General features: G+C 48.9%; 8 protein-coding genes across 8 annotated transcripts; 4 read left to right on the top strand and 4 right to left on the bottom strand.

Moving 5' to 3' along the window:
- Positions 1-548: 548 nt before the first annotated feature.
- Positions 549-2,290, top strand: GIQ15_00385 (nucleoporin NUP49/NSP49; the record flags this gene model as incomplete). Its single annotated transcript, XM_033547802.1, has 2 exons — positions 549-1,243; positions 1,387-2,290. 2 exons carry the CDS (start codon positions 549-551, stop codon positions 2,288-2,290), a joined length of 1,599 nt encoding a protein of 532 aa, XP_033408753.1.
- A 676-nt stretch (positions 2,291-2,966) lies between these two features.
- GIQ15_00384 (uncharacterized protein) lies at positions 2,967-3,665 on the top strand (the record flags this gene model as incomplete). Its single annotated transcript, XM_033547801.1, has 1 exon — positions 2,967-3,665. The coding sequence occupies one exon, from the start codon at positions 2,967-2,969 to the stop codon at positions 3,663-3,665; it is 699 nt and encodes a 232-aa protein (XP_033408752.1).
- Positions 3,666-5,604: 1,939 nt separating this feature from the next.
- GIQ15_00383 (chaperonin) lies at positions 5,605-6,130 on the bottom strand (the record flags this gene model as incomplete). Its single annotated transcript, XM_033547800.1, has 4 exons — positions 5,605-5,629; positions 5,691-5,749; positions 5,841-6,062; positions 6,128-6,130. 4 exons carry the CDS (start codon positions 6,128-6,130, stop codon positions 5,605-5,607), a joined length of 309 nt encoding a protein of 102 aa, XP_033408751.1.
- A 356-nt stretch (positions 6,131-6,486) lies between these two features.
- Positions 6,487-7,726, bottom strand: GIQ15_00382 (pre-mRNA polyadenylation factor fip1; the record flags this gene model as incomplete). The annotated part of the gene is made up of 3 exons (XM_033547799.1): positions 6,487-7,399; positions 7,458-7,513; positions 7,574-7,726. The coding sequence occupies 3 exons, from the start codon at positions 7,724-7,726 to the stop codon at positions 6,487-6,489; spliced, it is 1,122 nt and encodes a 373-aa protein (XP_033408750.1).
- Positions 7,727-9,458: 1,732 nt separating this feature from the next.
- GIQ15_00381 (uncharacterized protein) lies at positions 9,459-12,616 on the top strand (the record flags this gene model as incomplete). Its single annotated transcript, XM_033547798.1, has 6 exons — positions 9,459-9,535; positions 9,746-10,323; positions 10,390-10,713; positions 11,201-11,692; positions 11,744-12,057; positions 12,152-12,616. 6 exons carry the CDS (start codon positions 9,459-9,461, stop codon positions 12,614-12,616), a joined length of 2,250 nt encoding a protein of 749 aa, XP_033408749.1.
- A 634-nt stretch (positions 12,617-13,250) lies between these two features.
- Positions 13,251-14,494, top strand: GIQ15_00380 (uncharacterized protein; the record flags this gene model as incomplete). The annotated part of the gene is made up of 3 exons (XM_033547797.1): positions 13,251-13,495; positions 13,561-14,128; positions 14,189-14,494. The coding sequence occupies 3 exons, from the start codon at positions 13,251-13,253 to the stop codon at positions 14,492-14,494; spliced, it is 1,119 nt and encodes a 372-aa protein (XP_033408748.1).
- Positions 14,495-16,808: 2,314 nt separating this feature from the next.
- On the bottom strand, positions 16,809-19,793 carry GIQ15_00379 (uncharacterized protein; the record flags this gene model as incomplete). Its single annotated transcript, XM_033547796.1, has 3 exons — positions 16,809-16,863; positions 16,972-19,244; positions 19,392-19,793. The coding sequence occupies 3 exons, from the start codon at positions 19,791-19,793 to the stop codon at positions 16,809-16,811; spliced, it is 2,730 nt and encodes a 909-aa protein (XP_033408747.1).
- Positions 19,794-20,495: 702 nt separating this feature from the next.
- GIQ15_00378 (uncharacterized protein) lies at positions 20,496-22,829 on the bottom strand (the record flags this gene model as incomplete). Its single annotated transcript, XM_033547795.1, has 5 exons — positions 20,496-21,904; positions 21,958-22,299; positions 22,393-22,493; positions 22,568-22,594; positions 22,663-22,829. 5 exons carry the CDS (start codon positions 22,827-22,829, stop codon positions 20,496-20,498), a joined length of 2,046 nt encoding a protein of 681 aa, XP_033408746.1.
- Positions 22,830-23,139: the final 310 nt, after the last annotated feature.

Below are 23,139 nucleotides of genomic sequence, written 5' to 3'. Positions count from 1 at the left end.
CTTCTACCGCCCATACAGGTTCATCTTCTTGTAGGTAAGAAGAAAGTAGAAGTAGAAGAGAAGGAGAAGAGAATAATGCCAAGATTGCCAAGCCCGCGCGCGACAACAAAGCTTAAAGCGATATCAACAATCTTTCTTTTCGCTCCAGCTTCATTTTCGCATCTTCAATTCAAGCTATCTTGCACCCGCCGGCTTCTTCCTCCGCTGCCTGCTCCGCCGCGTGTACTACCCGCCACAATAGGCGGCCCTTTTCATCCACCGTCAATAGGAAAACTCTACCATTGTCCCCCGTTTCCCCGCCCGCCATGTTCTCCCAGAAGCCGGCGACGCCAGGAGGCCTAACGGTGAATACTTCCACCGCCAACTCGTTGTTGTAAGTCCACGCATGTCCCTTTGCTTTGTCTATCGTTACACCCGTTTGTTTGCACCCGGCCTTGAACCCGTGCGATACGAACTTCTCCTCCCAGGCTTGCGTGTTTGAGAGCCCTGTTTCTTCGCCTTCCTACGGAGTCTCCGGTCTTCTTCTACTAGCTTGTCAAGCTACTGCCATGGCGAAGAAAGCTGCCGAACAGAGAAATGCATATGATGGTCATGCTCAGCGCATGCGGGAAGCAAAGGGTGGAACATTTCGCAACCTAGTTCCGGCACCTGCTCCTCTGGCAGTGGCAGCTAAACAGAAGAAGAAAAAGGATCAGACAGAAGAGAAAACAGCAAGGCAGACCACAAAGGAGACACATAATGAGCCAGATGGTGAAATAAATAGTACTGACGCTCCTGAATTGAATAATAGTGGAAGTAACCCCCAGCCGGCGACGACATCCACATCCGCTGGTGGCCTGTTCGGCGGTGCCATCGGAGGAACAGCAACATCGCAGCCACAGACAAGCAATTTATTTGCCGGACTAGGGACTACCACTAGCCAGCCTCAGCAGAAAAGCCTATTCGGTGCGGTTGGGAGCAACACCACTACGGCAACGGCCACTCAACCAGCATCTGGAGGTTTATTCTCTGGGATAGGGACATCCAATGCACAACCTCAGCAGCAGGGAGGACTGGGCGGCGGTTCTCTCTTTGGCAGGACGGCCACGTCCGGCAGTCAACCACTGCAGACCACTGCAGCATCCAGCGGGCCTTCATTATTCTCACTTGGTACCTCAACCGCAAATCAGAATCAAGCCAAGCCTTCCTTGTTTGGAGGCACTGCACAGGGGACTGGGACGTCCACAAATACAGGAGGGTTGTTGTAAGTTCCCTCACAATCATACGCTATACTTGTTTGTTCAGCTAAATAACCGTATGTCTCCTTTTCAGTGGAAATACCCTACAGCAGCAACAGCAGCCACAGCCACAGCAGCAGCAGCAGGGCCCAACCTTGTCCCTGTTTAGAAACCCTACAGGGCCTTTAAAACAAGATCAATCCACGGGGAATAATGTCGTATCGGGTGTTAAAATCGACGTCTCAAACCTCGTTCCAACCACAAAATTCGAGAGCTGCAGTGATGAGTTAAAGAGGGAGATTGAAGCTATAGACACCTTTATTCTCAACCAAGTTCGGATGTGTAATGAAGTATCCGATCTTCTACCCACAATATCCGCTCAAGGCGCCATGATCCCCAATGACGTTGAATTTGTTCAAGGAAAACTAGATACTCTTCAAGAAGCTCTCGAAAACGATGCTAACGGCATTGAACACGCCCGTAACCTCGCAAAACAGGACGCAACCGAAGCGAAGCTGGCCTTCCGCACACTTGATACCCTACTCCTACCCCTACAATACCAGCCCAGTCCCGGTGAACGGTGGTGGCCGGCAGGCCAACAGGGTCAGTCAATGTCCAAACATCCACTACGATCTACAATGGGACTTCGACACGGTGGCACCCTTGCGCTACCTGAAGGTATCGAGGCAGATTCGAATGGCACATCACAAAACGAACCTGGAAACTTGGTCGACTACTTCTCACAGCGAACTGATGACATGGGCTCTGTACTTGAGGAATATCGCAAGAATCTAAAGGACATTGAAGACCACTTGTACAACGTCGAGGACTCCCTTCAGAGGAAAATCCACGGCCTGGTTTCCTCAAGGGGCAGAGATGGTGGAAACACGGCCAATGCACAATCTTCTCGTGTCCGTGAACTCGCTGCAACACTCGGGGATGTCGAAACGGCCATCCTAGGCGTGGCCACTAGAGTCGGCAGTGCTAAGGAGGAAGTTCAAGAACTAGCATTGGGGCCATTGGGGGTAAATGGAACAGGAGTAGGCAGTGGATGGCAATCAAGGGCGTACTGACGACTTTCATCTGCTTAATGTTAACTTGATATTTTTTGGTTCTTCTTCTTCCTTTTTTATCCCACCTTCGCCATGTTCAGTGGATGCGATGTGCGAAACGAATTTACAGATAGACAGACGCCATCCAGGTTATGGTTGGTTTGCATGATACCTTTTTATCCCCCGTCTACATGGAGTTTTTGATGAGACGGCTTGCTTATCCTTTCTCGACTGATATTGCCAACCCTGTATCCTATATTATCCTTTCTATTTCCCAATGTCCACCTGTTTCTGACTGATACCCACGTCCTGTGCCCTAGGTAGACTTTCATAGGAGCCATACCTATCACAGATGCCGTAACCAGCGGCTTCTGCAAGCTCAACGGGCTCTCAGAGTAATCTATTTACTTTTCTTCTACCATTCTAAGTGTTTTTGTTGTGCTGAAGGCCGGGCGGATTCCAGGGCGCTGGTCCGGCAAATTTATGCCTCCTTATCAAATTTCCTCCACCAGCCCGTTTTAACAGTCTGCCAGACACCCAGACGCATCATTATAGGCACTTCCGCCCTATATGTATCGCTGTGTCTGTCCACTATAACATATCCCCGGAGATATCTTCGATAACCTTACTCTACACCTCAATATCAAGCTGTCTGCGTTGTTGGGACCGCCGCCGCTGCAACACATCAGGACTCGACATGTCCGAATCGAACGAACCTCCGTTGCACATATATGCACGCAACGCCGAAGTCACGATAGACCATCGATCTCTTGACCCTTGGACATTTGTTAATGACTTCGATCGAGTTTTTTGCGGTGATGACTTGACTGCGTCCTTCCGTGAGGGCGACACTGAGGAGACTCAGGCACGGGTCTCCGTGGAATCAGACCTCGCTGAAAAGCTCCCAGTAGGTAAAACCGGTGGGAAGTTATTGTCATCTATCTACAAACTACACCGAAAATTCAAAGTTCCTTTAGACGGAAGCTACTCGCGTCAGGGACTTCCAGACCGCCACCGAGCAGACCGATTCCATATAGATTCACCAATTCTCGGACCGGCCGCACCGCGCGAGCTCCTCTTCTCGACAGCCCTGCCGTCACTCGATGAGTTTCATCTGGATCCGCCTTTGGAAAAGCTAGACGATGAAAACGATGAAAGCCTAGTTATTCCTAGCTACGCGTTGAACTTCTCGAAAGAGGTTGAGGAAGAAATCGCCAAAGAAGTCATAGTTCGTCCATACTCTACGCCGTACTTGCGGGAGGTACAAAGCTACCAGGACCAGGCACCTCGCAGCTTATTGCCATATATAGGTCCGAAACCTAGCCATTATCCCTTGCTGCACAAGGTTCGTTGCATTATCCAGCATTATAAACCAGTACAAAATGTCACTATCTAACTAAAATAACGATGGACCAGGAAATTGATAGTTATGAACTACGTCCGCGCAACTTCAATGCTGGAGATGAAAGTGACAAAACTGCCCCAAAATCAAGGTCGCACACGCAAGTTAAAAATCACCTGGATAATAATATATCAAAAGAAGCTGGCTTATCGGTTGCATCAACGGCTACGTCGAGATACCTACTTCCACCTCAGTTTTCGGCTCCTGGAAATTTATCCAGTTTTATGGAATTGCGTGGGAGGGCGAAGCGGCAGAAGGTAAACCACAAGCCCGATATAACTCCTTCTCATTCACCCCAAAGCCAAAGGATCACAGGTGCTGGCCAGCGGCGGAGCGGAAATTTGAGCTCGCTAGATCTCTCAAGCCAGAGGGAATTGTGCAACGTCCTACTAGATATTCCATCCGCATATGATGACAGCTCCAAACCAGCAATTTTCTTTATATCGACACGACTTCTTCAAACGCATCGGCCTCTTATCCGCGACCTGGAAGCCATTTCAAATCCTCGAACCCTTGTGTTCCGAGATTTTTCTCAATATAATATAGCTATAGGCGAGTCACTTTCCGTTCCAGCCGCTCAGTGCGCGGCATGGCGCGATGCAGATATAACGCTCTCCCCAAGAGTGGGTGTACTCCTCGCCACTACCCAAGACTGTGTGCAGCTACATCTTCCCGGGCATCCGGTCGAGCTTGTCCCTGGCATAAATTTAAACTCACCATTTCGGGAGCGAGTTTACCGCACTTGCAGAAAATACGATCATCTTTATGTCTTTATTCTCCATGCAACAGATGCAACAGCGTCAGCGGTATCTGTGGATAAAAAGGTATCCGATGCACTCTTCTCTCTAGGGGAGTTTTGCGACACCTTGCATGAATATTCAGACGTTATAGCAGTGAATATATCCTCTAAACCAGCGGTATTCACACGGTGGATCCTCAGTCTCGCAAGGAAATATCACGTACCGATATCGCCAACCGACTGTATTGGTATTTCCGGTAGGGATGGTAGCATGTCCCGCCAAGTCCCATTCTACCCACCTAACGATGGTACTCTGGCTGAGATGCTCCTTAGACAGTGCTTAGGATTTAACTGTTTTTCTGCCTGCCTTCTCCTTTATGTTTTGTCCCCTAAGCTAGGAGGAGCAATTCGGGCGTCGACAATAGGAATACCACGAGGCCAAGTTCCAAACCAAGTTCATGAACAGCTACACAAGGGCTTGAAAAGTATCATTAATGAAGAGTGGAAGCCTCGCCTAGTGCGGATGATTGGAGGGCGGGCTTTCTCTCGAACATATGATATTCTTAGTCGAGCCAGGGTAAATTAGCCAAAGGCAGGAGTAATAGGGGCTACCCTGTCTAGCCATCAGCCCTCGTTACCTTCTACTACAGGATAGTAAATACTTATTCTACACTGCCTCATTCATGTGCTTAACTCATCTAGATCATGCTCAGGCACCGTTACCAAATTGCAACATTGAGGGGAGATATTTTAGCATATTGAAATTCGCCTAGAGTATCAAAGAGTAGGGAAAACTGAAATACAAACCGTCCAAGTAAAGTTACAGGAACATGAGAGAAGGGGTGATGAGGTAGGTATCCAAGCAAAGTAGTGGCTGGCTGTATATAAAAACGACAGAAATAGTAACGACAAGCAACCTTCATCTCTCCCCATATCTCATTAGAACGTATATTTTCCAGGAACCACGGCTTCTCCTTTGCTCAAAAGAAAATGAAATAATCCTGCTTCACTGACTCTCTTCTGCCGTATCTGGCTAGGCGATTCGGTGGACTCGGATTGCTTGGTGGGAGGTTGTATTCATTATATTACATAGTATTGTACAAAATCAGATCACTCAAGCAACGTGAGCTTAGCTATGCGTGGCCGGTCTCATCGCGTGACGATCTATTTCAAAACGTAGCTGGCTGGGCATATTTATTCCCTGAACTTGGCCAATAGCCTATTTCGTAAGTAGCTTGTTAGTTTCGGTTATCACAAACACGGAGGACAGAACGACGTACTCATGGTCTCGGAACAAGGAGTATTCTTCCTCTCCGAGTTTAACGGGGCTTCCACCAAACTAAATAACGCAGATTGCCAGAGAAGGCAAGAATAGTCAGCCTCGATAACCTGACATGGAGTCAACCAGTATACAGCCTGATTTCACGAACCTGAGGAACTAAGACTTTGTCACCTGGGGCAACACTCATGGCAATTCGCTTGCCGTCCTTGTCAAGAGCTCCAGGGCCAACGGCGAGGACCTTGGCTTCGTTGAGCTCCTTGACAGAGCTTTCTGGGAGGAAAATTCCAGAAGCAGTCTTGGCATCAGACTTGATGCGTTGGACCAAGACACGGTCGAGGAGAGGAGCGAGGTTCTTGACGCTGCGGAAGGCCTAGAGATTCGAATTGAAGCTTGGTTAGAGAGCTAGTCTCGTCATGCGGAGAGCGGAGGACCAACCATTGTGATGTGTGTAGAGCGTGAAGTCGTAGAGAAGGAATTGAACTACAAAAAAGGACTGTGGAATAAGAAGAGAATCGTGTTAATTGTATATCTGGACTGGGGGTGAAGAAGAAAGAAGTTTTTGTTTCTGCTTTCGAGCCCAAGAAATTTCGAGAAAACATGCCAAGATCACTACGTCAGAAACGGTTTAGCGCGGTGAAGCTGCCGCCAGATCTGGAGAAAGCCCAAAGAGGAAAGACACAGGGGTTTGAACGAAGTTGATATACGGAGAATATAGGTGCAAAAGCAGTGAGATTCACGAGATTAAATACTATGATGGTGCGATAACTTCTGTCTGTAGTCCTTGGGCGAGAGATCTACCATCTCCTCATGCCTTTCCCCCTTGCACCGGCGCCGTAGGGCCCATGCTGGTCATAGCCTCCATATCCCATCTGCTCCTGGCCACCACCCTGTCCGGAAAACCCTTGTCCAGACGCCTGGCCTCCATATCCTGCTTGGGAGACTTGCGATGTACCAGCGCCGGGCTGGCCGCCTCCCATCATAGCTTGAGCATGCTGCATGAACGTCATCGGGTCCATCGACGACGGGTCCATGCCTTGAGCCATCATTCCCCCGAACACGGCCTGCATCATGTCAGGGGATAGCTCCGGCATTCCTGGCGGCATTCCTGGCATTGCGTTCTGGGGTCCCGGCCCAGCTCCCTGAGGCGGGCCTGGGGTGCCTCGGCCACCTCCCCCTCCCCCTCCGCCGGTGACTGCTCCAGGTATTACGCCGGGTAGAGATGGGGTTGGCCCGCCGGGCATTCCCGGTAGGCCTCCAGGGAGATTGAGGAATGCCTGCATGTCCTCCATCTGGGTCTTTTGGTCGTTTATGTCTTTTCGCAGGCCCTGCTGTTTTAGACAATAACTCGCCCATGTAAACTCGTCGAATCCATAGTTGAAATAGTCATTAATATCTGAGCCTGGTCTTCGCCAGGGCTTGTCATCTTCTGTAGGGAAATCCGAATCTAGATCTGTAGAAAGAATTGGTTTATTGGTAGAGGGGTGGACTGGGTTGGCCGATACGTCAATCGTAGATGTGTGATGAGCCGGATACGCAGAGCCCGGTTTTTGAGGTACGGCAGGTTTTGCAGCAAGGGCAGAAGACGCTACGGCCGGCGTCCCAGGCTTTGGAGCAGAAGGTGCTGGGGCAGCTTTTGGGGTTGCACTGGCGGAATCAGCCGTAGACTTCGTAGGTTCGCTGCGGTATGGAGTATGGCGAGGGAGTTGTCTACGGAAAATTAGTCCACTGATCGCAACATAGGATATTCGTCTTCGGCCGGACTTACGCAGCAAGCTCAGCTGCTACTTCCGGCGGAGCTTCGGTGATGATCTTAAAGTCGTCCTAGTTATTTTGCGATTAGCGAACTGCAGAAAAAAAAAAGGAAGAGAAACACGCGCATACTTCGTCATCTTCTTCCTCTTCCTCCTCATATTCTTCCACTTCCGCCATGCCTACATCTCCCTGCTTTTCAGAATTTTGGGCCTCGGAGGCTCGATGTGTTTGGTTAGGTACCGCGTCGGTTGGGCCGTAGAGGTCATCGTCATCTTCCTCCATTGTGTGAATTCAAGGCCGACAAGGGCAAATGTCAGCTCAAGGCCCTGATAACACCGCTAGTCTAAAATCCTGAATGTTTTGGTCGAGTATGCTCGAGTAGTTGTGTTCGTAGGCCAAGGCCTCAAATCTGTGGCTGCGTTCAAGCTCAGCTCGAGCTCAAGTCGTAAAATGCAGCTTCACGCCAACGCAACAGCGTGTTAACTGCTGTAGGTATCAAATAGCCGTCGTCTTTGCCTTGTGCACTTGAATTGGGACTAGAATTGCTTGCAGTCCTTGAGTGCAGAGAACATGAAGACCTCAAGCTACGCAAACTCAAAGTGTAATGAGATGTCACGTGCCATTGCTTCAATTTCGATATTAGGCCAGCCCCAGGCTATATATACTCTTTATAATTTATATTATAATATAGACTTTTTAATCTATTTTAAATATATCTAATTTATTAACTATCTATTCTAAAATATATTGAATAATACTGTAACCGTCACTGACTTAGGTATCGTCCTTCACATAGCTCAACACGTGACTACTTACTTAGATCCATATCGTTCTCAAATATGGAACGGAGCACTCGAGATAAGGCGGCTCCTTTGTTTTTGAATTATCTGTTTTTATCCAAAATCGGGTGTCGTGGCCTTGTCGGACCGAGGAGCTGGGCCTATGGCATCCCTCATTTGTGGTTATATTCAACAGGTTGTCCCTTTATCGGTTTCTTGCGTCCCCATGTCTTCGCAAAACAATCCTCTTGTTATGCCAGGCCCAATACTTTGCCAGAAGAGTCTACGTAGGTATGACAAAGGGCAGCTCTATTAGATATAACCTACATACCCCCCAGAACACCCCACACACATATGTGCACTCTATCTCTTCTTGACACTCTAACAGAAACGTCTAGAGCAACAGATCATCTCATCAGCGAATTTGCGACCAATTTCAATTTGATTTTACTTGCATATCGACGCTGAATGCCCTGATAAACCTTCTAGCTATACACGTATCGCCCGTACAGGGGTAGTACAACACCATAGACATTTTACTGGTGCAGTACCATAAAGAGTAAAGTTTTCGGAACAGTGGTGGTTGAGATCTAACTAGATACATAGGACAAGCAAAATACCCGGATAAGAAACAATTTGCCGAGGGTACCTCGAGCATAAAGGCAGAGAACTTATACCTGTGGAGCTGAGGAAAGGGTTCCTGTCGCAGAAGAGTTCAGTGCTCCTCGATCAACCAGACACTGGATGAAATTCTCGGCCCAGTTTTGGCAATTTTCGCCCTCAACCATAAAGTTAGTCTTCGCGGCACTCAATGGTGCAAAGACAGAGAAAACTTACAGCAAAGGGGTCGAGGGGAGCGGAGCTTATCCCAGGTGCGGCAATATCATACGCAATTCCGGCAAGCTGGGAGTGCCACCCGTCATCTAAGCACCCAAGAAAGATCGTCGAATATTTTCTGTTTGTCATGCTGAGGTCATATTTATCCTTAACGTCGGTCTTATAGCCTTGGAAAGGATTGCCAACGGCGTGATACACCTGTCCAATTTTACCATCCTTTGTAGTGGTCACGAAAATGGACCAGTGGGCGGGAACATTCTTCTTGTGGTAAACGAGTAGGTAGACATATAGGGTCATGTTTGGGCTGGCAAGACTCATATTCAGTAACTTGGTATCTGTCATAGAGTGGAAAGAGATATATGCATACCTGTAACTTAGCTGACCGGCGGCTAAGAACAATGGATAGCTGTGTTCGCGCACTGATTGGAAGTTGCGTCAAGCTCCTTGTCGGGAGCTCAGGCTTCCAGGCCGAGGGGTGAGTATGTAGCAACGGCAAGGAAGCAGGGTACGGTGATATGCATGATAGAGTGTCAGAACCATTGGACCAAAGATCACTAAGAATCCGATATGAAGGATATAGGAGGCTGCGGCGCCTACGCAAACGAGAACCCCACATATCCTCACCAAAGATAAACGCCAAAGATAAATGATAAAGGTGTCAGCTCCATCTAAAACAAAGATCTAGCCCACCTACACAATCATACCGCCCCAGCTTCCTTGATCACATTGCCAGCATCAATAAAAAAAGAGGTAAAAACCGTCTCGTCTTTATGGCTGTCGAGAATCGTCCCAAGATATCCCCGCATGCCCTTCCTCCCGCAGAGTCAGCAACCTTCCTCGAGTCTTCATTTTTCTCACGTAATGGACCGGGGACTGAGCTGCCATCTCCCGCAAACGTTCGTGAACAGGGCACGGTACAAGACCCAACGTCGAAGGACCGTGACTTTAGTTTTCAACCTGTTCGCTATGAGCAGCTCGGCCTAATTGTGAAGTACGGACGCGCCCCTCAGGTAACGGTGGCCGAAGGCCAGTTGCTCTGGGCGCTCCGTCGCGTCTTACCTACCGTACCTGTCCCAGAAGTGTACGGCTGGACTCATGATAACGGTCAAGTCTTTATCTATATGGAGCTAGTACAGGGCGTTACCCTTGAGCAACGGTGGGAATCTCTAGATCGGGTCGAGCGAATAGAGATTTGCGAGCAGCTTCGCGTTATGATTTTAGAACTTCGCAAGCTACAGCACGCACCAGGCGACTTTTTCCTTGGTAAGCACCCTTATAAATAAGATTTTACACCAGAAATATCACTCCGTACTTACTTTTATAATAAAGGTCATATCAACCGTGAGCCACTTGGCGATATCGTTTTCACCAGCAATAACTGCCCCCCCGCGGGACCCTTCCTCTCGGTCGCTCAATTTCACGATTGGATGGAGATAGTAATCAAGACAGGTATTCGACATCATTGGCCGGGTAAAGAACTTTCTGAAATTCCAGATCCTTATCGGAATAGTATGCCAGATGATGCGGAAGTTGTCTTTACACATGCCGATCTCCATCCAAGCAACGTCATGGTTTCAGAAGATTCTCCTTCTAAACTTCTCGCGATTATCGACTGGCGGCAATCAGGATGGTATCCAGACTACTGGGAGTTCTGTAAAGCTGAATATACAGCCGATGTTAATGGCGAATGGATGGACGTGTATATACCACTGTTTCTAAATAAGCCGAGCTGTCTTGAAGCTTGGGAGTCCTATGCTAGCTCATTCGGATACTGAAAGATTCTATTGATTATACATGTTCTAACCTTAGGAATATTTGGTTCCCAAAGAGATCATCCAACATGCACGTAGAAATCATACATGCAGCGATAGATGCAGAGAAATCTATTATTAGCCCTTGTGTAGCACGCGCACGCGAGCAGGCATTTGATTCTTCTGAGCCTTACTGACCTTGACGGTGCTGATTCCTCGTGGTTGACTACCCGGCTGCCCAAAAAGGGAAGTATGAGGCTCTCGATCACGTGTCACTTGAGTTTCTTCCCCGAAACCTTAACTAACCTTAAGCTAAGTTATCACATCAAAAAACCGCCCAGGCATCCAACCTCCTCTCCTTACTTAAGTAACAGTGCTCTCGGCCCCAGGGGGTTTGCTTCAGGGATCCTTAAGCCGAAGACTCCAGACGGCCGCCCATCATCGACACCAAGCCTCCCTCGAAGGAGTCATTGACTTCTCTTCGCCATCAGATCCTTTGAGCCCCGCGGATCTAGCCCTAGCCAGGCTTACGTTCAACCGGCTGCTGGACCACTGCGAACCCATACAAAATAACAAACCGTATAAGAAAGCCACGCTAGTGCGCTTGATGCATGAGCACTCTCGCGCGGAGGAGGTTTATTTGCAGAAATTCTTCCTCTACCTTGGAAGTGAAAACGGTGGCGGCGGCAGCGCATCCAGCGCATCTGGCGTTTCAAAGGGCCTGGCTCGGTTCGCTGGATTCGATGCCTCGAACCCAAATGATGTGAAAAAGGATGCGGAGAGCGCTGTGGATGCGTTTGCCAATTACCTGTTCGATAACTTCTTTTTACCGTGTATGGTCGATCACCGCGAATCTAAAATCTATTACCACGTGAGTGATGGTTAGTTGATATGGATATCATGACGCTAACTACGATTTATTATGTACATAGTGAAGGCATCAGGGCTTTTAACACCACAGCCCACACCTGCGTCCCTATCAGCCCCATTGTTGGAAAACGTAGTAGGAACTCCATCAAGGCTGTCAACTCTGCGGCGCGATTGCCTCATCCGCGATCACTACCGCTGCGTGGCTACGCGGGCCTTTGACGAAGATGAAGCGGTGAGGAGGTACGACAGGGACGGTTCAGAAGCCAAGGATGACGAGGACCGGCCATTGATCGAATCTAAAGATTCGGTTGAGCATCTCGAGGTGGCACATATCATTCCACACTCTCTCATGTCGACAGATAGTAAGCAGCAGTTAGTATGTATGCAGATTACCCTATATTCTACACCTCCCCATTTCCGCCCGAGTTGGCAATGGGCAATGCTAGGGCAGTATTAATAAGCTTTAATAGAGTGACTCGAAGAAGTCGGCCATTGCTATCCTCGACATGTTTGCTCCCGGCGTGATCCACGAGATCGAAGGCGCCAACATTGATCGGCCAACCAACGCCATTAGTCTCAGGTATAACGTTCACCGACAATTTGGAAGCTTCAAAATCCACTTTGAGTCAATGGATCCAGCAGCCTATCCGCCACACACCTATAGAGTAAATAGTGCGAAGGTAGGTAGTACCCCTTTCTTACCTTCTTGGTTACCAGTCATAAGGACTTTCTACCTTTCACCTAACTGTACCATCGACCCGCCTTCCCCAAGACTTCTTGACATCCATCGTTCGTGTGCCGTTATCCTCCACCTCAGCGCAGCGGGAGAGTATATTGACCAGATCCTAAGGGATCAAGAGGAGCCATATATTCCTAGCGACGGCTCTGCTCACCTGGGCCACCTGGTCTCGCTGAAGCTTAGCGGCTGGTTTTGATGGTGTTACCGCCTAGAGACGCCAACGATTGTGAAAGTCAAAAAAAAAGTAGCCTGGATGTTATCTTGACAAAGTCCAGGACCGAGGAGCTACTATGTGTAATCAACTGCGAAGAGCTGCAGAATGGGCAAAGAAACTAATCTCACAGAGTGATAACCTCAAGGACAAGATTGAGCTTCTGTCCCCCTAAATTGGTACGCTGTCCTGGGCCTCAATCACGGCCGCGAACATAAGCCAAACTCCCGGCCAACTCTCCATCAACCAGACGGCGCTATCGACAAGGAGTATTATCCCTAAAGATAGCGCCTCCTTACTTACCCACAGAGGTTATAAAAATAAATATTAAAAAGATATCATATAATAAATATATATATTTTACGATGAGCTTAGATTATTTAATAGATTACTCTTTATCCCCACGTCTGATGAATTGAATGAAATTAGCATATACTCCGTATACTATTTACCGAAAGTCCTGCTAAATTTGCCATTAAATACCGTAATTTTGGTATCATTTCGGCTGAGTCAGCCAAATATTTCTACAACCCGTGGAGATAAGAGATGCAAGAATGCCGGATCACGATCTTACAACCAAAGGAGAAGGCCATTCTTCTTCTCAACACAATATCACAATATGTCTACGCCGTCCGAGCCACCGAGCAGGACCTCGACTCCGCGGTCGTTTACAAACCAGTCCACCACTGCCGAAGATCTATTCAAGTCACAAACTGTTGGCTTGGTGAAGCTCTCAGACTACCGAAAGAGACGAGCGGAGGCGCTTGAAATAAAGGAACGTGAAGCCCATGACAAGTCGTTAGGCCGGTTTACTCCTGGAGTGTCGAGGAGCGGCACTCCATCTACAGGAGATAGGGCGGACGGGTAAGTGTGTCTTGTTTTCTGCTCAGAGCCAACCGCCAGTAAGCTTGCTAATTGTCAAAGTGCAGAGAGCAAAGTAACGCCTCCACCGAACCTTTAAAAAAGAAGAAAAAGAAGACCCGCGTTTTAGCAAAGAGCAAACTATCATTTGGTGATGATGACGAAGAACCTGGAGCTGAGGATACCCCGAATATATCCCGCGATGCAAGTGAGAGTAGATCTCGGTCAGGCACTCCTCGCGAATCAAGCCCGAAACCCGCTCGACGGTTGGCTCCAAATCCACACTTGACACTGCCCCGGCCGAAGCTGGTTACAAAATCTGCGCTGGATGCGGAATCAAAAGCTAGGGATGCACTCCGTCGAGAATTCCTAGCTCTTCAAGATGTGGTCAAAGCTACGGAAATAGTGATACCATTTATTTTCTACGATGGAACGAATATACCGGCTGGACAGGTCACTATGAAAAAGGGAGACCCCGTATGGCTCTTCCTAGACCGTTGTCGAAAAGTCGGCGCAAAACTAGGACTTGCAGGTGCCGGAGGAGCTGCCAGAGGGCGAAAGGACCATCGCAGAGAATGGGCAAGAGTTGGAGTTGATGATCTCATGTTGGTTAGAGGAGGAGTTATTGTCCCTCATGTACGCCCCAAAAACCCCTGATACTCCTTGATCTTCTGATGAATACTAACAGCTTTCTAGCACTATGAATTTTATTACTTCATCGCAAATAGGGTGTCGAATTTTTCTGGCAACGGTGGGCTACTGTTTGATTACTCGGATGCCGCACCGCCAACTGCTTCAGATGACAAACCCAACTCCACACCCGCACTCGAAGGAGGAGATATGGATCCAACACTTACCAAGGTCGTCGATCGGCGATGGTTCGAACGAAATAAACATATATTTCCTGCGAGCCTTTGGCGCGAATATGAACCTGGACCAGAATTTGAGGAGAAAATGCGCGGAGTCCGACGGGATAATCAAGGAAACGCATTCTTCTTCTAACGCACTCCATGGTTACTCTGGTTATGCTCCTCTATTCTCCCTGGCCAGAAGAGGGTTCAAGTGGGTTCTTTAGAAAGGCGGGAAGGCGTTTGGGCTTTTGCTTGTATTTTTACCACAATTTCCAGTACCATTTTATGGACCTTTTTTTCATTTTGGATATACCCATCCCAGGCCGTCCGTTGTCAGTCCACAGCGCTGTTTGCTTTGCCTTGCACATTCGCTAGAAGCCTTCGAGCCTTCCTGTAAATGGCTGGAGGAAGTTCTAGGTACCAAGCACGTGAGGTCTGGGTTGATATTTCCTAATCGAGTAATATGCGATGCTAACTTCGCATTTACATTTCTAGCGCTTTGCACTCTCTTCTTCATCACTACGTGTGGTAACGCATATGTAACTTCAGGCTCTGCCGTGTGCTTCTTACGATGGCTCAGGTTTTGGATCTTTGTTTACGCTGTAATAACTTGAGCTGCCGGGCAGCGTTGACGGAGAAAGCAGTGGTTACCACTTGCTCGTAAGTCTATCCATCCATCCCCCAGCCCTTCGTACTGTAATTGACCATTCACACTTATAATAGTCACATATTTTGCCTCCACTGTGCTAGTCAGGCAGGGCTATCTCAGTCAACAAGTACGGATCGCCAGTGCCCAGCATGCCAGTCCAGCCTCCCGAACCCCGATGATGTCGTTTCTACTCTCCTCAGCCCGACAGAAGATTACAAGACGAGTGTACTCAGTGGACTGGATCCAACTACGATAGTGGAATGTGCTGGCAGGGCCTTATCGTTCTGGACGTACCAGGCGACCCAAGAGATGTACGATTGCTGGGCCTGTTCCCCCCCCTTTTCTTACTTGAACTATTCATCTAATACACGCCAGCTTCTACCAGGACCACTTGAGTAAGACACTGAGAGATAAATGCGGTACAATGAGCAAACAGATGGATCAGATGGCACATGACGCAAATTCCGCAATCGAAACTCTCCAACGCCGTATATCAGGTATGAATGTCATACCCGCAATTTTGAACTTGACGGTTACCGTCTAACGTCCGATATCAAATAAGAGCTGGAGATCGGTCAGGAACAACTTCAGAAGAAAAACCAGGAACTGGTTGGGGTATATCGTGATAAATGCAAGAAACATGCGCAAATGACGAACCTCTATAACTTACTAAAGAATCGCGCCATCAGGTCGCAGATCCAAACAGCGGTCTCCGACACGGTTGCACAAACACTTCATGCATACGGAGCTTCAGAAAACAGTACAAGTACTGGTACAGACCCGCAACGGCCTACTACAATGCTTGCGGCTCCACGGGCCAGTAACTACAACCAGCATCCCCGGCCATCTAACAATCACGAACCAAGGGCCCAGCGGGAGCAGAGAGGAACCTTTAACCCCCGGGATGTAGCTATGATGCCTCCTCCCAACGAGCTACCATCGCAGCGAACTTGTAAGTAAACATTCGTCGAGTACCTACCGACTCCATGATTCTCCTACCTCATCTCACTCTAAACCTAGCAAACAACGTCCAAGCTACACCGCGGCATCGTACGAGATTACCTCCTCTAAGCCAAGCAAACAGCCATTCACCGCATAATCAATATCCCCCTAACCGTTCGTTCGCATCTCCCAGGGGCTCATTTCACAGCCCCCAATATCAGTCAATGGTCGATGACCAGGTGAATAGAGTGACAGGCGGAAGTCACAGCAGTCATGGTTTAGGGGCTGGTATGAAGATAGGCCGGTCAGCGGATACCACGTTTAGCCGTGATATAATATAACTTGCCCTTACGCATGGCTGAGCTGATTTTCCTATTTGTTTTGGCCTGGGCTTCCAGCATTTGGCCCTCCTCTATCTGACTTATCTACGCCACCCATTTCTACGGCCCACCACCCGTGAAATGATACCAGCATCTGGCAAAGATGGAGATATATATTATTGCGTCAATTATATATATTTAGATACGCAGCTAAATAGGACTCGCTAGGAAAGAGACATAATTTCCCGCAGTTACATAGCCGCAAGCTGATGGTCACCAACTCACCTTGAAAACTTAGTATGTATATAGAGCAAGCTAGAAATTACTGACTAAACCGACTCCGCCCATTTTCGCATATCTAAATCAATAGTCACGTTCGATAATAACAATAGCCTCTAATAAGGGCTATGCGACTTCTGCAGCGTATAGACAAATGACCCATACATAGTTAGGAGATGGTATGGGTCTTGCGAAGACATGATATGGATATATTGATATTATTAGTAGCATTATCACGCCGAATATACGCCAGCCTTAAAAGATGGTATAAGAACCTAGGGAACCCATAGTCGAACAAAGCCTGTGACTTCCTGGCGGCATGTCACACAACTACCAAAGTTGTTCATAGCAAGGCTTATCCGACAGTCTTCACATATGCATAGACAACGACAGGGCCAGGTAATTATCGCCCTTGGGGATGCCTGGCAGATAACACACTGCGGGCCGTCCGGGCCAAGGCCTGAGGCTCCCGTAGCCCAAGTCTGTGGATTCTCGGATGGCGGATGATGAGTATTTCCACGATCAATGCCCAGTCTCCGCTCAAGAATTAAATTTTCTAAGATCTCGGACTCTTCTTCCAAAGTAGGACGGTTTTGCTTGGTTGTCCCAGTTGGCCGAGATGAGTTAGAAGATGTCAAAATTCTCGCACGCTCGACATCCGACTGTTGTTGAAAGCGGCGTCGTGTCATTATCTTGCCTTCGTTGGATGCTAGGATATGTGCTGATAAGATGCGCGCTTCGTGTCTGGCTTCTTTATCCTTTGGGTCAAGCAGGCGAGCCAGAGATACTAGGTCTATAGTATCTTCACGTTGACCAGATAAACCTGGGAATGGGTTGTTTTGAGTTGGTGTCTGGCGGCCATCAGAGTCGTATGACTCCCAGTCGCTTTCCCCAGCAGTTGATGTAGACACAATACTTGTTGTATCCCAGTCTTGTGGTGGAGGGGAATAATCTTCGGTCATATCTTGGTTTCCCCAAGAACCGCCGACCTTCCACCAGTTGTAGAGCTTGTTGTCTAGCTGCTCCTCCTGTGATTCACCCCATGATTCATTGACCATCATTTCCCTTTTCCTCATCTCCTTTTCCACGTCAAATTCGTCGGTTGCGGGCAGCTCCAGGACCCCGTCATCCGTTAAAATCCAAAAATCCAGAGGAGGTCGGCGTTCCATTTCACTCCCATTGCTGGCTTGTTGGAACACCCCTGCGAGATGTACCAGCCATTGAGGTTTAAGGGGGAATTTAAAGTGATCTAACAGCTTTACCAACCCAAACGCCCACCAACCCACCAGCACAAAGAAAATTGCCTTGAAAAATGCAAAGCCGTGATAGCATCTGGTTGGGCCTTGAAATGCTCCGACGCTTCCCAAGCCAGACTGTTTCTTCATTGTGCGCGAGCTAGACTGGGCTCTTTCAACTTTTTTCTCACGGGCATACCCACTTTCCCATTGCCCTGGGTGGTTCGGGATCTCAAAATCAAAATTTTCATCGAGCTGAAGATCAGTACCTCGTGGCAAGGCCCCTTGATCGCTTCTCTCTCTCCGGGCCGCAAAATCTGCAAGCCTATCTTCCTCCAGCCATGTCATTTTGGGTACGATTACGCTTTTCCCTTCGTTTAAAAACACAGCTTCACTAGCCGCAGACAACGAAGCGTAGCCTATTCTAACAAGGGTAGCGTAAAAATCGTCATGCATATTGAGGCGGGTATTCTGGATCTGGGAGGAACCTTGCATATTTCCATGTGCAAGAGAAAGGCGCTCCCGGAACGAGGTGGGGTAGGGAAGACTGGATGGAAGAGAGTACGCGGTCAAGAGAAGAGCAATAGCGTATATCGCCAGGCATGTCAAAATGCCTGCCAACATGAGTAGATATGGTACGAATCCAACGATACAAACGGTGGGGAAGTTCAAGAGTCCAGCGTCGTTGCTATCAGGATAGGATTTAAGGAAGCTCCAAACCATAGATCCCATAAAGCAAAGGCCCCAGAATGTCGTATTTATGAGCCGATACTGGCTCTGCTTCCCGAAAACATCTAAGATGTTTGTTGACAGGCTATTGCAGCACGCTATTAGCGCAATCACTAAAAGCTCAGGTGTAACATTGAGTCTTTCCAAGACACGATCTTTCGAGAATAAGGGGATACTAGAAGGCGACTCCCCGAGTCCAGCGCCTTCGACTGATACGCCTGCGCCAGACTTGGTGAGACCAATGAATTCTAACCCGATGGACCGGACAATCTGGATCTCTGCTTCTGCAAATGCAAGGGAAAGTTCGAAGATGGACATGCCACCTTCGGTAGCGAGTGGTCTTCCCTGGAGGGCTGCCGACAACGTGTCGACAAAATGACTTAGGCACAGTCGAATAAAAACTGGCCAAAGTAGCGAAAATGAGCCGTAGGGAGCGCCTGACCCAGGAGGTATCAATGAGGCGCTACATGATGACTGTTCGTCCTCCCACTGGAGCAAAGACGAGCTTAGATTGTATAAAAGTCCCCCTTCTCCGGCGTAATCTAAGCTTGAGGGTTTCCCGGGTTGGCCATACCGTAGGGTAGAGTACTCCGGAGATGTTTGGCAACGGATCGCGCGAAGTAGTTTAAGAATCTGAGTTGAGAATAGGATTATCGGAATTATACGTAGAACGAGCGTCCTGTGCCACTTCAAGGTAACTTGCCGCCGGGTAGAAGCATAAACGGTGACGCGGTTCAAAACTAAAGCCTGTCCGAATAAAATAAATCAGCGAAACAGGTTCGGCAGGCAGCACCACACAGCCAGTCAACTTGGGGTTTATATACATACCACTATAAAACACGCCAAAGACCACCTAGTAGTCATATAATTGAAGAACCCTCCGAACTTCCTTACAGCGGGCATGAAGTCTCCCATTGTAAACCCCGAGCCTGCTCCAGCGGAACCAGCAGAACCCCCCGCTGCATCTCCTACACGCGCCCCATTCGCGTCAGTAGCTGTCATAGCAGCAATAACGGCCGCTGCAGCCGCTGCATCGTCACCGATATCTCCGCCGCCAATGCCGAAAATCCCAGCCGTGCCGTCTAGCAACGATGATACCGCAGCATCCAACCCAATGAAGCGGACCAGTTGACGCGGCAGTGTGATGATGAAAACTTCGGCTTGATACACGACGCGGAATGGTAATAGGAGAGCATCTCGGGGTCCCGCAGCGAGGAGAGTGAGCCACGTCCCGGTAGAGTTGGTTGCATTGTTGGCTACGTCCGCAGCGAGGGAGGTGGCTTCGTCGGCGGTCATGGTATTGGCAGCTATTCGGTTATTTACTGATAGAAGCAGAAGATCCAGTCTCTAGTGGGGAGAGACATGGGTTCATAGCTATTGTCGTAGCTATGGTGTCGTGGAGCAGCCGACTCTTGAGGGTTCGGAGATTTAATGATGCTCTTGGTCCAGGCGTGTGTCTTGCTGCATTGTTGCGTAGTTCCGGGTAACAACTTCTGCCAGTGTCTCGACTATGGCCTCTAGCCGCGTTCAGGTAGAGTAAATAATAAAACAAACGGGCTCTATGCGAACAACCGTTTGCTTCCTGGTGTTTTGTTGTTTTTACTCTTTTATATCCATGGATCGCAAGAAGTTCAACGTCCTCGGCACGTGCTCCACGGCCCGTTTGGCGTTGTTGACGTAATCATACGACAGTGTATACGACTACGGATATCAAAACCAACAGTCCTCGTTGATAGGCCTTGTTTTCTAGATGTGAAGAAAGATATCATTGTAGATATGCATAGTGAACAGGGATGGCTTCAAGAAAGTATACCGATGCATGCAAAACCGCTAAAAAAATGGCAGGGGGCTTCTTGAGAAGTTGAGAGAGAACAATGCAGATAATGGATAAACATGAGGGGGTATGCGAAAGAATATATACAGGTATAATAGGTCTAGGGATAAAAGTCGTTAGGCTGTCTTCACTAGGCAGTTGTTCGCCGGGTGTTCAGTTATAGGTTATTGCTCCCAGCTGAACTTCCTCGTGAGGTTTTGGTTTGGTTCCTCCTGAAGCTGGGGATTTTCAAGAGAGCTGGGCCCAGTCCTCGCAGTTTGTGCTTCCTCTAGAGTCCGGTTGGAGGCGAGTAGCGAGGGGGATGAGTCAGGCCGGCTATGTGATAGAGCCGTGGAGTTTGTGGATGTCGCGATGGGGGATGGAATACCGAGACTATTATTTAGATCTGATGTTCCGAGGGTCGAAGATGGTCCCACCGGGCTAACGATATACGTGTCTGACGGGGTAGGAGGTATATGCTGGAACTGTATGCCGTTTCTCGATGGCAGATGGTGACCGTGTCCATTCGCTTCCATATCTATATCTGCAGACTTGTGCATATCTCCATACCCGCGGCTCGAGACCTCGGAAGCCGGTAGTTCGACTGGAGTGCATGCCGGGAGTTCGTAACGAACCGCTGAGTCGTCGGCTTCGACAGGATGATGCCGATCTGCAACTAACTCTGCCGGCAGAGTGGTAGGACGGGGTCTGCGCCAGAATTTCCAGGGGAATGTGAACCTAGGCGCGTGTTCCTCCTTTTCATTAATTAATCGTTCCTTTGACCTCTGTCTCCGGAAAAAGTACAGAGCACACAAGGATATGAGGATGACTCCCACGGAAACGCCAATAGTAACTCCAACGATAGCAGCAGTAGATAGGCTTCGTGCGGCGTTCTCGCCGGCGGGACCAGGGAAAGGGCTGTCCAGGGGCTGGGTGATGGCGACAAGGTCCATGCTAATCCCAGAGTCTGGGTTGAATGTGGCCTGGGAGATGGAAAAGTTGCGACGTTCGTAGTCGACTATTAGGTATGCTTCTTGAAGGAAGACCCTTCCGATAGTAAGCTTCTTGGGGTCATTAGTCCGTCGAAGTGGGAAATAGCGGAGGCCCTCGCTGGTCAGGTTCCGATCAAGGCCTGGGAAAGGGTAGGTAAGTTTGTGATTAAATGCAGAAAACGGCAGAGTAATGTCCACAGATTTGGGCGAGTCTGGGAGATCAGAAATGGTAAACTTGAAGGACACGTTTGAGTTGACAATCGTGTCGTATGTTGTGGCATTAGGTCCATAGGTGTATATGTCAAGGGTAGAATTATAAACCAGACCAAGCTTGCCGGCGAGAGAGTCGCAAATCTGCTCGGGAAACCACAAAAACGGTGTAGATGAGTCGATTACAAAGGTTCCAGCGGATGCAAGGTCGACAGTAAGGCCGTCGCCCAGAGAGTTCGAGTTGGGTGGTGTCACACCGATTTCGAGTTTGATCGACTTGATAGTGACGGCAGGTAAATTGTCCGGCGATAAGAAAAACGAGACGTTATTGGGGGTAAATCGGCTTCTATCAAACCCTCCAAAGGTGAGAGACGTCGGCACGCCCTTCATTTCTATTCCAGATAAGTTAGACATGGCAAAACACATTAGAGATATCAAAACATACGGTAAAAGGCGCCAGCTGTATAACCATAGCTATGGCTGGGAACGACGCTCTCATTCTGTACCAAGCTGCTCAGAAGGGGCAATTTGTTTTCGTCTGTGAAGTTTGTGTCTGTAACGCCGAGTCCCAACGAGCCTATCCACCATTTGGCCGTCGTGATCATGCTGATAACCTGACCCGGAACAGAGACGCTGTCGTTTAAACCGATGGCATCGTAACCGTAGTTGCCGTATCCAGAGTCACCCAGCTGAAGATTATTCCCCAGTTCATAGAGACCGACGGGCGCCCAGGTGGATGAAGCGTTTGCGAGAAACAGGCCACCCCGTTCTTTCCGACATCTCATTGCTGCAAATACATGTTAGAAATGGTCCCATATATCGCATCGTCGCCGCCGTGTGCCCAACAGCAAGGTAAACAATCGAAGTGTCAGTGACGTACTCGCATCGCATCCATCGCGGCCAATTACCCAGGTCTCTGATGAGCCTGTATCCGGTATCACCTCCAGCCATTGTGCTGGTGTTCCAACCCGAATGGATAGCCTAAATCAAACCCCAACGCAGTCAGCCAGGTAAATGCGGTAAACCACAGCCTTTCTTCTGAATAATGAACGTACGAGCTCCATGCGCCATCGTATCCAATCCTACGTCAAATCCGTTAGAGCCGACACGGGTTTTACGACACGCTGCAGACCGCCATGCGAGAACATACCAGTTCGTACTTGGAGTAACGCTCAGCGGCGCCGGACTTCCAGCAGCAGCAGCAGCAGCAGGAAGTCCATGGCTCAATGAGAATATAATCAGAGCCAGCCCAAAACTCCACCCAGGAACACTCCCCAGGGGATCATGGCGGCCGAGGGCGACGGGACTCATGCGCATAGTTGGCGCACGGTATCCAGGCCAGACATGAGGGAAGGTCGAGGTTGCGCCCTAGCTGGGTGGTAAAGAGGCATGCTTAGAACACAGCCTGCTCGTCCATCCATATGATCCGGGCAGGAGAGAAGACGATGATGAAGCTGCAGAAAGCAGGGAGAGAAAAAGCCCGGGACATGGAACATCTAGATCCCAGGCGTTTTCTGTCACTCGGCGGATAGCGCCGTAGGCCTCCATCCTCTCGGGCATAAGCCATGGGGGCATAAGCCATGGGCGAACCACTAACGAGCAACCGGACATCGCTAGAGGAAACCTT

The sequence above is a fragment of the Arthroderma uncinatum genome, assembly GCF_011692745.1.
Source record: "Arthroderma uncinatum strain CBS 119779 chromosome Unknown scaffold1, whole genome shotgun sequence".
Classification (NCBI taxonomy): domain Eukaryota; kingdom Fungi; phylum Ascomycota; class Eurotiomycetes; order Onygenales; family Arthrodermataceae; genus Arthroderma; species Arthroderma uncinatum.
The sequence above is the reverse complement of the archived record's forward strand: the minus strand, read 5'-3'. Positions and strand labels throughout refer to the sequence as shown.